General features: G+C 46.8%; 1 protein-coding gene across 6 annotated transcripts in view; it reads left to right on the top strand.

Annotated features, from left to right (window-relative positions):
* Positions 1-12725, top strand: part of Imp (IGF-II mRNA-binding protein) — a 426087-nt gene that overhangs the window by 362095 nt on the left and 51267 nt on the right. For all 6 annotated transcript variants that reach the window (XM_069324365.1, XM_069324366.1, XM_069324370.1 and 3 more), the window contains one exon: positions 9340-9469. In XM_069324365.1, coding sequence (XP_069180466.1) covers positions 9340-9469 — 130 coding nt within the window. The remainder of the gene's footprint in view (positions 1-9339; positions 9470-12725) is intronic.

Here is a 12725-nt window from a genome sequence, read left to right on the forward strand (position 1 = left end):
AGAGGGGCCCATACAGCTATAGTCCTGATCTACCAGCATATAGCAGAGGGGCCCATACAGCTATAGCCCTGATCTACCAGCATATAGCAGAGGGGCCCATACAGCTATAGCCCTGATCTACCAGCATATAGCAGAGGGGCCCATACAGCTATAGCCCTGATCTACCAGCATATAGCAGAGGGGCCCATACAGCTATAGCCCTGATCTACCAGCATATAGCAGAGGGGCCCATACAGCTATAGCCCTGATCTACCAGCATATAGCAGAGGGGCCCATACAGCTATAGCCCTGATCTACCAGCATATAGCAGAGGGGCCCATACAGCTATAGCCCTGATCTACCAGCATATAGCAGAGGGGCCCATACAGCTATAGCCCTGATCTACCAGCATATAGCAGAGGGGCCCATACAGCTATAGCCCTGATCTACCAGCATATAGCAGAGGGGCCCATACAGCTATAGCCCTGATCTACCAGCATATAGCAGAGGGGCCCATACAGCTATAGCCCTGATCTACCAGCATATAGCAGAGGGGCCCATACAGCTATAGCCCTGATCTACCAGCATATAGCAGAGGGGCCCATACAGCTATAGCCCTGATCTACCAGCATATAGCAGAGGGGCCCACACAGCTATAGCCCTGATCTACCAGCATATAGCCAATGCAGTGTTGGAAAAAGATCAGTGTAATATAGTGCTTAGAGACGTCTCGAAAGCCTTCGACAAAGTGTGGCACATAGGCCTAAAATATAAGATATCTGAACTAGGACTCCCTAAGACATTTACTGCTACTCTCTGCAGCTTTATAGACAACACAACTGCAAGGTCTAACTGCTAGCAGTTAGACCTAGCAGGGGGGGGGGGGACCTTATTGCCTAAACATGACTTTCCGTGTTAGCATCTGTCAAACATCTGCTACACCTCATACTGCCCTAACTCACGTGAGTAACTCTCCGATACACCGGCTATAATACCCTAACATGTATACGACATGTTCACTACACGGAACATTTAGATCACAGAATATATGTGAAATACATGTGGCATGTATCTAGCTACATGTGGTGTATCTAGCTACATGTGGTGTATCTAGCTACATGTGGTGTATCTAGCTACATGTGGTGTATCTAGCTACATGTGGTGTATCTAGCTACATGTGGTGTATCTAGCTACATGTGGTGTATCTAGCTACATGTGGTGTATCTAGCTACATGTGGTGTATCTAGCTACATGTGGTGTATCTAGCTACATGTGGTGTATCTAGCTACATGTGGTGTATCTAGCTACATGTGGTGTATCTAGCTACATGTGGTGTATCTAGCTACATGTGGTGTATCTAGCTACATGTGGTGTATCTAGCTACATGTGGTGTATCTAGCTACATGTGGTGTATCTAGCTACATGTGGTGTATCTAGCTACATGTGGTGTATCTAGCTACATGTGGTGTATCTAGCTACATGTGGTGTATCTAGCTACATGTGGTGTATCTAGCTACATGTGGTGTATCTAGCTACATGTGGTGTATCTAGCTACATGTGGTGTATCTAGCTACATGTGGTGTATCTAGCTACATGTGGTGTATCTAGCTACATGTGGTGTATCTAGCTACATGTGGTGTATCTAGCTACATGTGGTGTATCTAGCTACATGTGGTGTATCTAGCTACATGTGGTGTATCTAGCTACATGTGGTGTATCTAGCTACATGTGGTGTATCTAGCTACATGTGGTGTATCTAGCTACATGTGGTGTATCTAGCTACATGTGGTGTATCTAGCTAGCAGTTAGAGCAGGAAAATAAAAGAAAAAGGTTATCACTCGGACCAGATATGAGGCCGCACTTCATAAACAGGATGAGTGACTGGTTCACGGAATACCAAATCCCAGAAGATATTGACACATTTGTTGATGACCTTAATCACCAAATTGAGAGCTGTCTAAGAGTTCCGCGCCGTACGCCTGGGCGAAGTAACCCTCAGAGGAAGAAAATAAAATGGTATGAGAACGATTACATAAAGATGCTTAACGCAAATGTGCGAGACATGAGTAGAGAGTACCGGAGACATCCCACTGAAAGTAACCAAGAGTTGTTTAAAACTGTGTGTCAAGTAGCCAGGGAAGAGAAGAGTAAAGAGCGGGAAAGACAATGGCTTGAGTTCACTAGTTCTATTGGACGGGAAACATCTGCAAGACAAGTGTGGGCAAAAATTCAGGTAGCTAAGGGGGGCAGAGCCCGGCCTGCGGCTCACAAAGACCCCCAGGGTAAGGCTGAGGAACTAATTCACAAGTGGAGTGATGCAGCATCCTCCTCCTCTCTCCCTGCAGGCGTAAGCAGGAACAGCTCCTGCGACATGATGACAGAAGAATTAGGATAACAAGAGCACTGTCTAGTGATGACGAATATGGGGAACCCAATGGAAACACGTAATAATTGTTCCCATACCGAAGCCTAATGACCCTGGTAATTACAGACCTATCAGTCTCGTGTCATGCACTTGCAAGATGCTTGAAAGGATCATGCTAAACCGACTGTTGCACAAAGTAGGCAGGTTAGGGGAGGGGGTCAATGGATTTGTTAAAGGACGGAATACAGCAAACTGTATAGTTAATTACTTGGCTAATGACACGGCTAGGTATTCTGTATTTGCTGACATCAAAGGAGCCTTCGACAAAGCACAGGGGATTGCGATCCTGGACGAGCTTGCATGCATGGGTGTCAAGGGGAGACTCATGAAATGGGTTGAAGACTACCTCATAGGAAGGAAAGCCAAGGTTTGCTTCAATGGAGCAGTCTCCAGAACAATGAATATGGAACTCGGGACCCCCCAAGGCGGAGTCTTAAGCCCCACACTATTCAATGTACTTATGAACGCCATTGCAAATATTGATTTTCCGGAAGGAACACAACAAGTGGGATATGCAGATGATGTCCTAATACAAGCTCCCACCTTGGGAAAAATTGAACAGTCTATTGAACTACTTGGAAGGAAATGTATTGAACTCTGTTTCACTCTCCACAAACAAGACAAAAGCATACTCCCATCACAAGCGGGGAGCAAATGAAGAACTGCAAATTAATGGTGTAACACTTGAATGGGTTGACCACTATCGGTACCTTGGCGTCACTGTCGGCTCTAACAAGGGGAAGAAAGAGGAGCTCAACTACCTCATAGGAACATGCAAAAGTCGACTCAGGGCACTGAAAGCTATGACCTGGAATGGACATAGAGCCTCTATTGCCGTGCTTAAAATGATGTACACAGCCTATGTGCGCTCCGTCATAGACTATGCCGCACCAGTTCTGTGCACCTACTCCCAAAGCGATATGAAAAGGCTTGAAAGCATTCAAAATGAAGTCATGACCATCATTCTTGGAGTTTCAAGAACTGCCAAAACGTCACAAACGTCACATACACTGACGATGTCACCCAAATAATATGCCAACCGGGCCAATCAAAGCCGCTACTAGCCGACAAGACCAAGGCAGCAATTGAACTCATAAACAACTTTGAGAAGCAATGGAAAATTAGCACCAACAAACAAAAGTTTCAGATAATACACATTGCGAAAAGAAACCCGGACCCCATCATCCTTAACAACCATCCGATCCAATATGCGGAGGTAGGCAGAATACTGGGACTTATGATAAATAGAACAGGGATACAAATTCATGTAAGGGACCGACTAAACAGAGCCAAATCAGCTTTAGGAAAATTACAATACAAACATTCAGATCCACCTATATAAGGCTCTAGTTCGGCCGCATCTAGAGTATCCCCCAGTACCACTACACACCATAAAGAAAACTAACATGCAGAAACTGCAAGCAGTGCAAAATAAGGCGCTAAGGAGAGCAGCAAAACACCGTCCACCATATGATCAGACAATCCAGGAGCTCCATGAACTCCTGAACATACAGCCACTAAACATCAGACTGCAGCACCAAGCCATCAGGGTGTGGAACACCATCGTTATGTTAAGAGGAGCCAATGTTAGAAAGATTACTCCAAGATGAGACGCCCCACTCCCACAGCTGGTGGCCCAAGATGAGACGCCCCACTCCCACAGCTGGTGGCCCAAGATGAGACGCCCCACTCCCACAGTTGGTGGCCCAAGATGAGACGACCCACTCCCACAGTTGGTGGCTCAAGATGAGACGCCCCACTCCCACAGCTGGTGGCCCAAGATGAGACGCCCCACTCCCACAGCTGGTGGCCCAAGATGAGACGCCCCACTCCCACAGCTGGTGGCCCAAGATGAGACGCCCCACTCCCATAGCTGGTGGCGCAAGATGAGACGCCCCGCTCCCACAGCTGGTGGCCCAAGATGAGACGCCCCACTCCCACAGCTGGTGGCGCAAGATGAGACGCCCCACTCCCACAGCTGGTGGCGCAAGATGAGACGCCCCGCTCCCACAGCTGGTGGCCCAAGAGCCGCGATTTACTAGATGCTAACCCCGCCCCACAGTACATAATTCCCAGATGAAATACTGACCAGAAATCCTTCCCCCAATAATTGGAAATATTGAGTATGTATGTGTGTATGCATATGTATTCGGGTATATATGTATAGGTGTATGTATGAATAACTCGTAAACAATAATAATAAAGAGCCTTAAACAGAACAACATGTGTGGAAGCATCGGAGTGTGTATATATGAATGCTACACAGTATTCATGTATAGACATCCATATATGGTGAAACACATGTGAAGAACCTCTCACACACTCACAGCTCCCTGACAAGAGGGAGCCAGCTTAGCTTAGCTGCCAACACCCACACATGGTGTCAGCAAGGCGGACAGCCCGCCTGCTTTCATACCTCTCACTGTATTTCCCACTTCTATACTTCCCTTCACCTATGACTCTCCTCCCCCCCCCCTCTTCCTCCTCCCACGTTCCGCCTTGAGCCTGAGGAAACACCTCACATCAAACAAACATCAGGATAGTCTTGGAGCCCAATAGGCTCAAGAATCTGTACACCAGTTGATTGACAGATTGACAAGCGGGACAAGAGCTAGAGCTCAACCCCGTCAAGCACAACTAGGCGAGTAAGAAATACGTTTTATCAAGGCAGAATCTGAACAAGAATTCAGAAAGTATTGGACAAAATATTCGAATAAACGCTGATGAAAATGTCGACTTTTGTCCCGTCAGAGAGACATTGTGGTTCTCATTTAAGTCAGTGACTATCTTGAGATGATTTCGGGGCTTTAGTGTCCCCGCGGCCCGGTCCTCGACCACCTGTGACAGCGACAGACAGGTGACTCCCAGTAGACAGACATTTGCATGAGTAATAGTAGTAGGCATCCATCAGTCTCAGGAAACTGTGGAGTTGCGCTCTGGTTGTCGCTCTGGAGTGGCCTCTCCAGGGCACAAAGCCAGGGTGGGTTGATATGGAGGAGAAGCTGTTACCCATGCAGCATGAGTGAGTGCCACTTCACTCCACACAAGGCACTGGGCTATTAGCAAATTTTACAAATTAGTATTAACTGGCCTAGTGATAGCAGTCCACCAATATACACGAATGTTAAATGCGGCACTTGTATCTGAACTGCTCCCTACATGCCCCAGACCTGCCACTGTCAGTTTGATCACTAAGCCGAAAATTAAAGACCAATTTCCCTTCTATAGCGAACTATTCAAAACATTAACCAGCAAGAAGAGCCCAAGACTTCAACACTCTCCTTGTAGACATAAGGGGTAAGATTCACGAAGCAGTTACGCAAGCACTTACGAACCTGGGACCAGATTCATGGAGCAGTTACGCAAGCACTTACGAACCTGTCTATCTTTCCTCAATCTTTGGCGGCTTTGTTTACAATTATTAAACAGTTAATGAGCTCCGAAGCACCAGGAGGCTGTTTATCACAATAACAGCAGTTGATTGGGAAGTTTTCATGCTTGTAAACTGTTTAATAAATATAACCAAAGCCATCAAAATTTGAGGAAAGATGTACACGTTCGTAAGTACTTGCGTAACTGCTTCGTGAATCTGGCCCCAGGTTCGTAAGTGCTTGCGTAACTACTTCATGAATCTGACCCCATATTTTATGTTAAAGCCTGACCCCAACCGGCTATCGTATCACTACTGTAAAGTTGAGATGTAGGGTGAGGACAAGTTCAGGACAAGTTCAACACGTGGGCAGTAATGACCACTTGAAGCGGATTCCTTGGAGGTAGTTATACTACCACCCAATCACAGCTGCTAACTGGACTAGTGACTAACTGGTCCAGTTAGGCCTGTAGTCACCTAATTGTACTCACCTAGTTATGCTTGCGGGGATTGAGCTCTGCTCTTTCGGCCCGCCTCTCAACTGTCAATCAACTGTTACTAACTACTATTTTTTTTTTTTTTTTTTTCACACACCCCAAGAAACAGCCCGTGACAGCTGACTAACTCCCAGGTACCTATTTACTGCTAGGTAACAGGGGCATAAGGTGAAAGAAACTGCCCATTGTTTGTCGCCAGCGCCGGGAATCGAACCCGGGACAACAGGATCACGCGTCCAGTCAGCCACCGGCTCCCCCCTGTGTGTGTGTGTGTGTGTGGTGGTGGAAAGCGAGGATGACAGACCAGAGGAGTGTGCCGCCAACACTCATCTGCCACTTCCCAGAAAGTCGGCCACAGTTCTCCGTTGTTGAAGACCCTGTTGGGGGTCTTCTCCTTCCTTATCCAAGATGGCCTGGGGTCAGGGGGCGTCGACGGAGTGGGGTCAGGGAGTGTAGACGGAGGGGGATCAGGGGGCGTCGACGGAGGGGGGTCAGGGGGCGTCGACGGAGTGGGGTCAGGGGGCGTCGACGGAGTGGGGGCAGGGGGGCGTCGACGGAGTGAGGTTTAACAAGTTTATCTAAACTTATTACACAATTTCATAACTTGAAATCGAACCGAAGACCCAGGAATATAAAAAAAAAAAATACGGTACGGTACATCGCTAATTGTGCAAGTTGTTGTGATTTTGAGTACGTCAATTTGTATTTTTCTCGAATGTACTATCATTCGTAGTACAGTACTATGATTCGGAGTACGTGTTGAACAGCCTTACTAAACCAGTTCATCTTCAGCGCTTATAATGTTTGTTTTCCGATGAGTTGTTTTTAAAACGAGTGGCTGAGAAGAATTATACATGTGTGGAGAGTTTTTGGTGAGGCTATGACAACTGAGGGAGGGGGGTTGGGGGAGAGTTGTGGGGTTGGGGGGTGTTGTGGGGTTGGGGGGGTGTTATGGGGCTGGGGGGGGGGTGTTATGGGGCTGGGGGGTGTTGTGGGGTTGGGGGAGTGTTGTGGGGGGGGGGGGGGAGAGAGTTGTGGCAGTCTAGCCTAGTATCTTGTTGTCGCCACCGTGATGATAGCGGCTTTCCGGGGAATGCCCAGACTATTGTCCCCCCCTCTCACGCGCACTATACTGCCTGCTCACCTCTCACTATCCTCACAGTACTCCCTGATCACCTCACCGTCCTCATAGTACTCCCCGATCACCTCACCGTCCCTACTCCCAGGGAGAACTGTTCTCACAATACTCCCCTGGTTACCTCACCGTCCTCCCTAGTCACCTCTCACTATCCTCACAGTACTCCCTGGTCACCTCACGGTCCTCACCTCACGGTAGGTTTACACTCTGGTGTCCTTAAGTTCTTAATTATATTTCCTTAAAACGTCTAACCCATATTTACAGTTAAGGGTGAGGTGGTACTCGCTACTCTCCCACGGACCCGACGGTACGTTTTCAAGGACCCGCTTGATATCACTTTAAAGGAGGAACAAGATGCGATTGTTTACTTCTCAGTGGGGAGAAGGACGTGTAAGGCATGAGGGAAGAGGATGAGAGAGAGAGAAGGGGGAAGGGAGAGGGGAGGAAGTTAGTAGGGAGAGGAATAGAAAATGTGGGATCAGAACAAGAGGAGAGGATGGAATGAGGATTAGGAGTAGGAGGATAAAGGTGTAGACAGATGACTAATGCTGCCACCATCCTGTCTTAATGAGATCTTAAAATTATATACAGCAATGTGACAGGAAACTCTGCATTACTGAGAGATTTCTTCTTTTGATATCGCTTACTGACAGTATGTTAAACAGTCTGATACTGGAGAATTTGGGAGCTTCAGGTGTCCCCGATGACACACATGGGAGACGACAAAGGGAGGGGGGGGGGGGGGGGGCAGACCTAATGATACAGTGACACATAACAATATCAAGAGTTTATCAAGTCAAAATTATGATATCCACCCAAAATCATAAGTCCCTATCCTACAGTGGCAAATGGTAAGCAATTTAGACATGGAACGATATATCAGAGATCACTCCCCACACACACTCCTCACTCCCCACACACTCCCCACACACACTCCTCACTCCCCACACACTCCCCACACACACTCCCACACACTCCTCACTCCCCACACACTCCCCACACTTGCTCTCCTTAGAAGTAGCCAAAATCATAGAAAATCAGCTGCTACATAATTTGTGGACATTGAATGTGTGTACTAGTAACTAGTGTTTTTATCTGTTGTTGACCTCCGCAGAGAACAGTTGGCTGTTCTCTTAGTCGTCGTGTGGACACAAAGTCGGGTTGGCCACTTGGGGCCTTACAGTAAATATTGTTTTCTGAACTAATTGTATTTTATATTTTCAGTGTGGTGATTTTCTTGTAAATAGTGCAGTGGTTGGGCGTGTGTACTCGTCTAGTTGTGCTTGCCGGGGTTCAGCTCCGGCTATTTAAGCCCGCTTCTCAACTGCCAATCAATCAATTCCCCCCCACACACCCCTTTCCCTCCTCCCCCCCCCCTACTCCAGGAAGCAGCCCGTAGCAGCTGTCTAACTCCCAGGTACCTATTTACTGCTAGGTGAACAGGCGCATCAGGACCCACACATTTAGAAAGGTAGAAGAATTAACCTAGTGAGGAGTACGGGTGCCATATGCACCTTCAGGCAACTGTGAAGACCAGGGGCCAGATTCACGAAAGCACTTACGAACCTGTACATCTTTTCTCAATCTTTGGCGGCTTTGTTTCCAATTATTAAACAATTAATGAGCTGCGAAGCACCAGGAGGCTGCTTATAACAATAGTTAATTGGAAAGTTTTCTCATGCTTGTAAACTGCTTGGTTACATTTATTAAAGCCGTCATAGATTGAGGAAAGGTGTACACGTTCGTAAGTGTTTGCGTAAGTGCTTTCGTGAATCTGGCCCCAGAGGTCCTGGCTGCTAGTAGCTTGTTGAACGAGTTAGTTGATGGTTGCGTGTTCCACACAGACGTGGGCCAGCGGTGTTGCTGGCGGAACTTTGAGCGAGTGGATCATTACGTATGAGGCGAGTAACACAGGTTTCATGTCCGCAGGTTGGAGACACGCGTCCGAGTGAGTGGGGTGCCCGTACATGCGCGCCAGGAGGAGCTCGAGCGCATCCTTCGCAGTGTGGGCGACGTGGAGAAGTGTGAGAAGTACGCCTCTAGGGATGGTCACACCCAGGTGAGTCTTCCCTCTCAGGGCTGTGGTCGTGGGGTCGCCCCTCGCGTTCACAGCTGTGGTCGTGGGGTCGCCCCTGGCGTTCACAGCTGTGGTCGTGGGGTCGCCCCTGGCGTTCACGGCTGTGGTCGTGGGGTCGCCCCTCGCGTTCACAGCTGTGGTCGTGGGGTCGCCCCTCGCGTTCACAGCTGTGGTCGTGGGGTCGCCCCTCGCGTTCACAGCTGTGGTCGTGGGGTCGCTCCTCGCGTTCACAGCTGTGGTCGTGGGGTCGCCCCTCGCGTTCACAGCTGTGGTCGTGGGGTCGCCCCTCGCGTTCACAGCTGTGGTCGTGGGGTCGCCCCTGGCGTTCACAGCTGTGGTCGTGGGGTCGCCCCTCGCGTTCACAGCTGTGGTCGTGGGGTCGCCCCTCGCGTTCACAGCTGTGGTCGTGGGGTCGCCCCTCGCGTTCACAGCTGTGGTCGTGGGGTCGCTCCTGGCGTTCACAGCTGTGGTCGTGGGGTCGCTCCTGGCGTTCACAGCTGTGGTCGTGGGGTCGCTCCTGGCGTTCACAGCTGTGGTCGTGGGGTCGCTCCTGGCGTTCACAGCTGTGGTCGTGGGGTCGCCCCTCGCGTTCAGGGGCCAGATTCACGAAAACACTTACGCAAGTACTTACTAACCTGTACATCTTTTCTCAATCTTTGGCGGCTTTGTTTACAATTATTAAACAGTTAATGAGCTCCGAAGCACCAGGAGGCTGTTTATAACAATAACAACTGTCTATTTGTCTATCTGTCTATATCAGATATGAGAAACAGTTGAATGGAAAGTTTTCATGCTTGTAAACTGTTTCATAAATGTAACCAAAGCCGTCAAAGATTGAGGAAAGGTGTACACGTTCGTAAATATTTGCGTAAGTGCTTTCGTGAATCTGGCCCCAGAGCTGTGGGGGGGTAGGAACTGTAGGAGGATGGGGTTGGCTGTGTGAATCAGTACAACAATTCTGATGACAGTGTATAAAATATATTATATGTTAATTACATTTTACAATTACAAGAACTGAAGTCGCTATAGAAAACGGTAACACAAGTCAGTTTTGATGAGAGATTTGCTGTTGTTGAAGAGCATAGAGAGGTAATCAGTGGTCCAGCAGCGTAGAGAGGTAATCAGTGGTCCAGCAGCGTAGAGAGGTAATCAGTGGTCCACCAGCGTAGAGAGGTAATCAGTGGTCCAGCAGCGTAGAGAGGTAATCAGTGGTCCACCAGCGTAGAGGGGTAATCAGTGGTCCAGCAGCGTAGAGAGGTAATCAGTGGTCCAGCAGCATAGAGAGGTAATCAGTGGTCCAGCAGCGTAGAGAGGTAATCAGTGGTCCAGCAGCATAGAGAGGTAATCAGTGGTCCAGCAGCGTAGAGAGGTAATCAGTGGTCCAGCAGCGTAAAGGGTTGCTAATGGAGTGCCGATCTTTAAAAGGCAGATCGATCTGTTCCCCTGTAACTACCTACCAATTAGCCTTGTATCAATTGCAGGGTTTGGTTTGGTGTCGGGTCTATCAACCGCAGGATGGTTACAAAGGTCACCACAATACCTCACTGATCGGACATGGTGGAGAACACTTTCAGAGAATATATACAGAGAAAATGGGTATACAACTGTATTAAAGGGAAAATTGCTGGAAGTATTAACAACTAATATTAAATGTGAGAAATAACTTGATGACTAATGCATGTATTCACTAATGGGCGCTCATGCCTTACAAATTTTAATTCCTTTTTTATACAAATGAAGTAGTCAGAATTGTGTGTAATTTACCATAACATTATCAAGGCATTTGGCATGTGCTAGACACGACGTATTACTCGGGAATATTGGAACTCAGGTACCGCAGCCAACATTCCATATTGGATAAGGGCGAGGCTATAAAACGGTAAACAAGGAAAATGGTTTAAAAAGTACATTCAGTGCAGGAAAATATATAGAAACAATAGCGTTAAATGTTGAAAAACAACCTGGAACTTTATAAAACGTACAATTAACTATTTGGCGGATATGAGTTTGTATGAAACATTGTTGTTAATTACGATAGAATAAATCCAAATGAAGAGCCACAACTAATGGCTCGTACCCCCAAGGCTCTGTCCTGGGGCCTCTATTCTTCTGAAAACAAAACAAAATTTATCTTGATTTTTTCCCATTGCACTGAGAATATTTAAAAAAAAAATTGTTTTATTATTTATTAGCAAGCTTAGGTATACACAGCAATGTGCTGCTACCCTCTTCTATATGAACAATTACACAGTGAAGATACAAAAAACTAGCTATAAGTTCATCTAATATTTCTATCTCAGCGGATGGTTAGTCATACATGGAATCAGGAGAGAAAATTATCATTACCTCATTATCAAAAATATATTAAATTTGACTAAATAATAACTTTATGATTTTCATAAGAGCTAAGCTCAGAATCATGGAAATATTTTAATTATTTTTTACCAGTTTCTATAAGATTCATCTCAATTTTTTTTTTTAACAAGCTTAGGTATACACAGCAATGTGCTGCTACTCTTATTATGTATGATAGATTACACAGTGAATGCTTCTTAATGTGCATTTTTTTTATCATGGTACTCTAATGGAGCAATATGTATAATTAGAAGTGTAAAATAGAGTCGATGAACAGTTGGGGTTCCATGAGCACCTTGCGAGAACTTTGTGATTGGGAATAGGCATCTGAGGCCCATGGATTTTTCTTACCAGCCAATAAAATAAATATTTCCAGAATAAATATTACTTTTCAAGTAGGCTGCGGGAGTGGACATGTTTTCGTAACCAGTCACAGGTGTTAAGTTGTGTATGTTATTTAGGTTAAGTAATATGTAACTGGAGTGATAAAGTAGGAGCTTGGGTACGATTATTATGACAATAAAATGCATCTTTTTCTTTTTTAGATATATATACAAGAGTTGTTACATTCTTGTAGAGCCACTAGTACGCGTAGCGTTTCGGGCAGGTCCCTGGAATACGATCCCCGCCGCGAAGAATTGTTGTTACAACCAAGTACACATTTTACTGTTGAGTTGAACAGAGGCTACAGTTAAGGATTTGCGCCCAGTAAATCCTCCCCGGCCAGGATACGAACCCATGACAAGGGATAGAGTAGTTTAGGCTACTTCTACCCCCGTCCCCCGTAGGAGTGTGTGTATGGTGGGTCCACCTGGATGTGAAGCATGATTATCTGTATCTAAAAGATCAGTTGGTGAGCCTGTCATGTGCCGCCGTAACCTTT

Source organism: Procambarus clarkii, chromosome 14, assembly GCF_040958095.1.
Source record: "Procambarus clarkii isolate CNS0578487 chromosome 14, FALCON_Pclarkii_2.0, whole genome shotgun sequence".
Classification (NCBI taxonomy): Eukaryota; Metazoa; Arthropoda; class Malacostraca; order Decapoda; family Cambaridae; genus Procambarus; species Procambarus clarkii.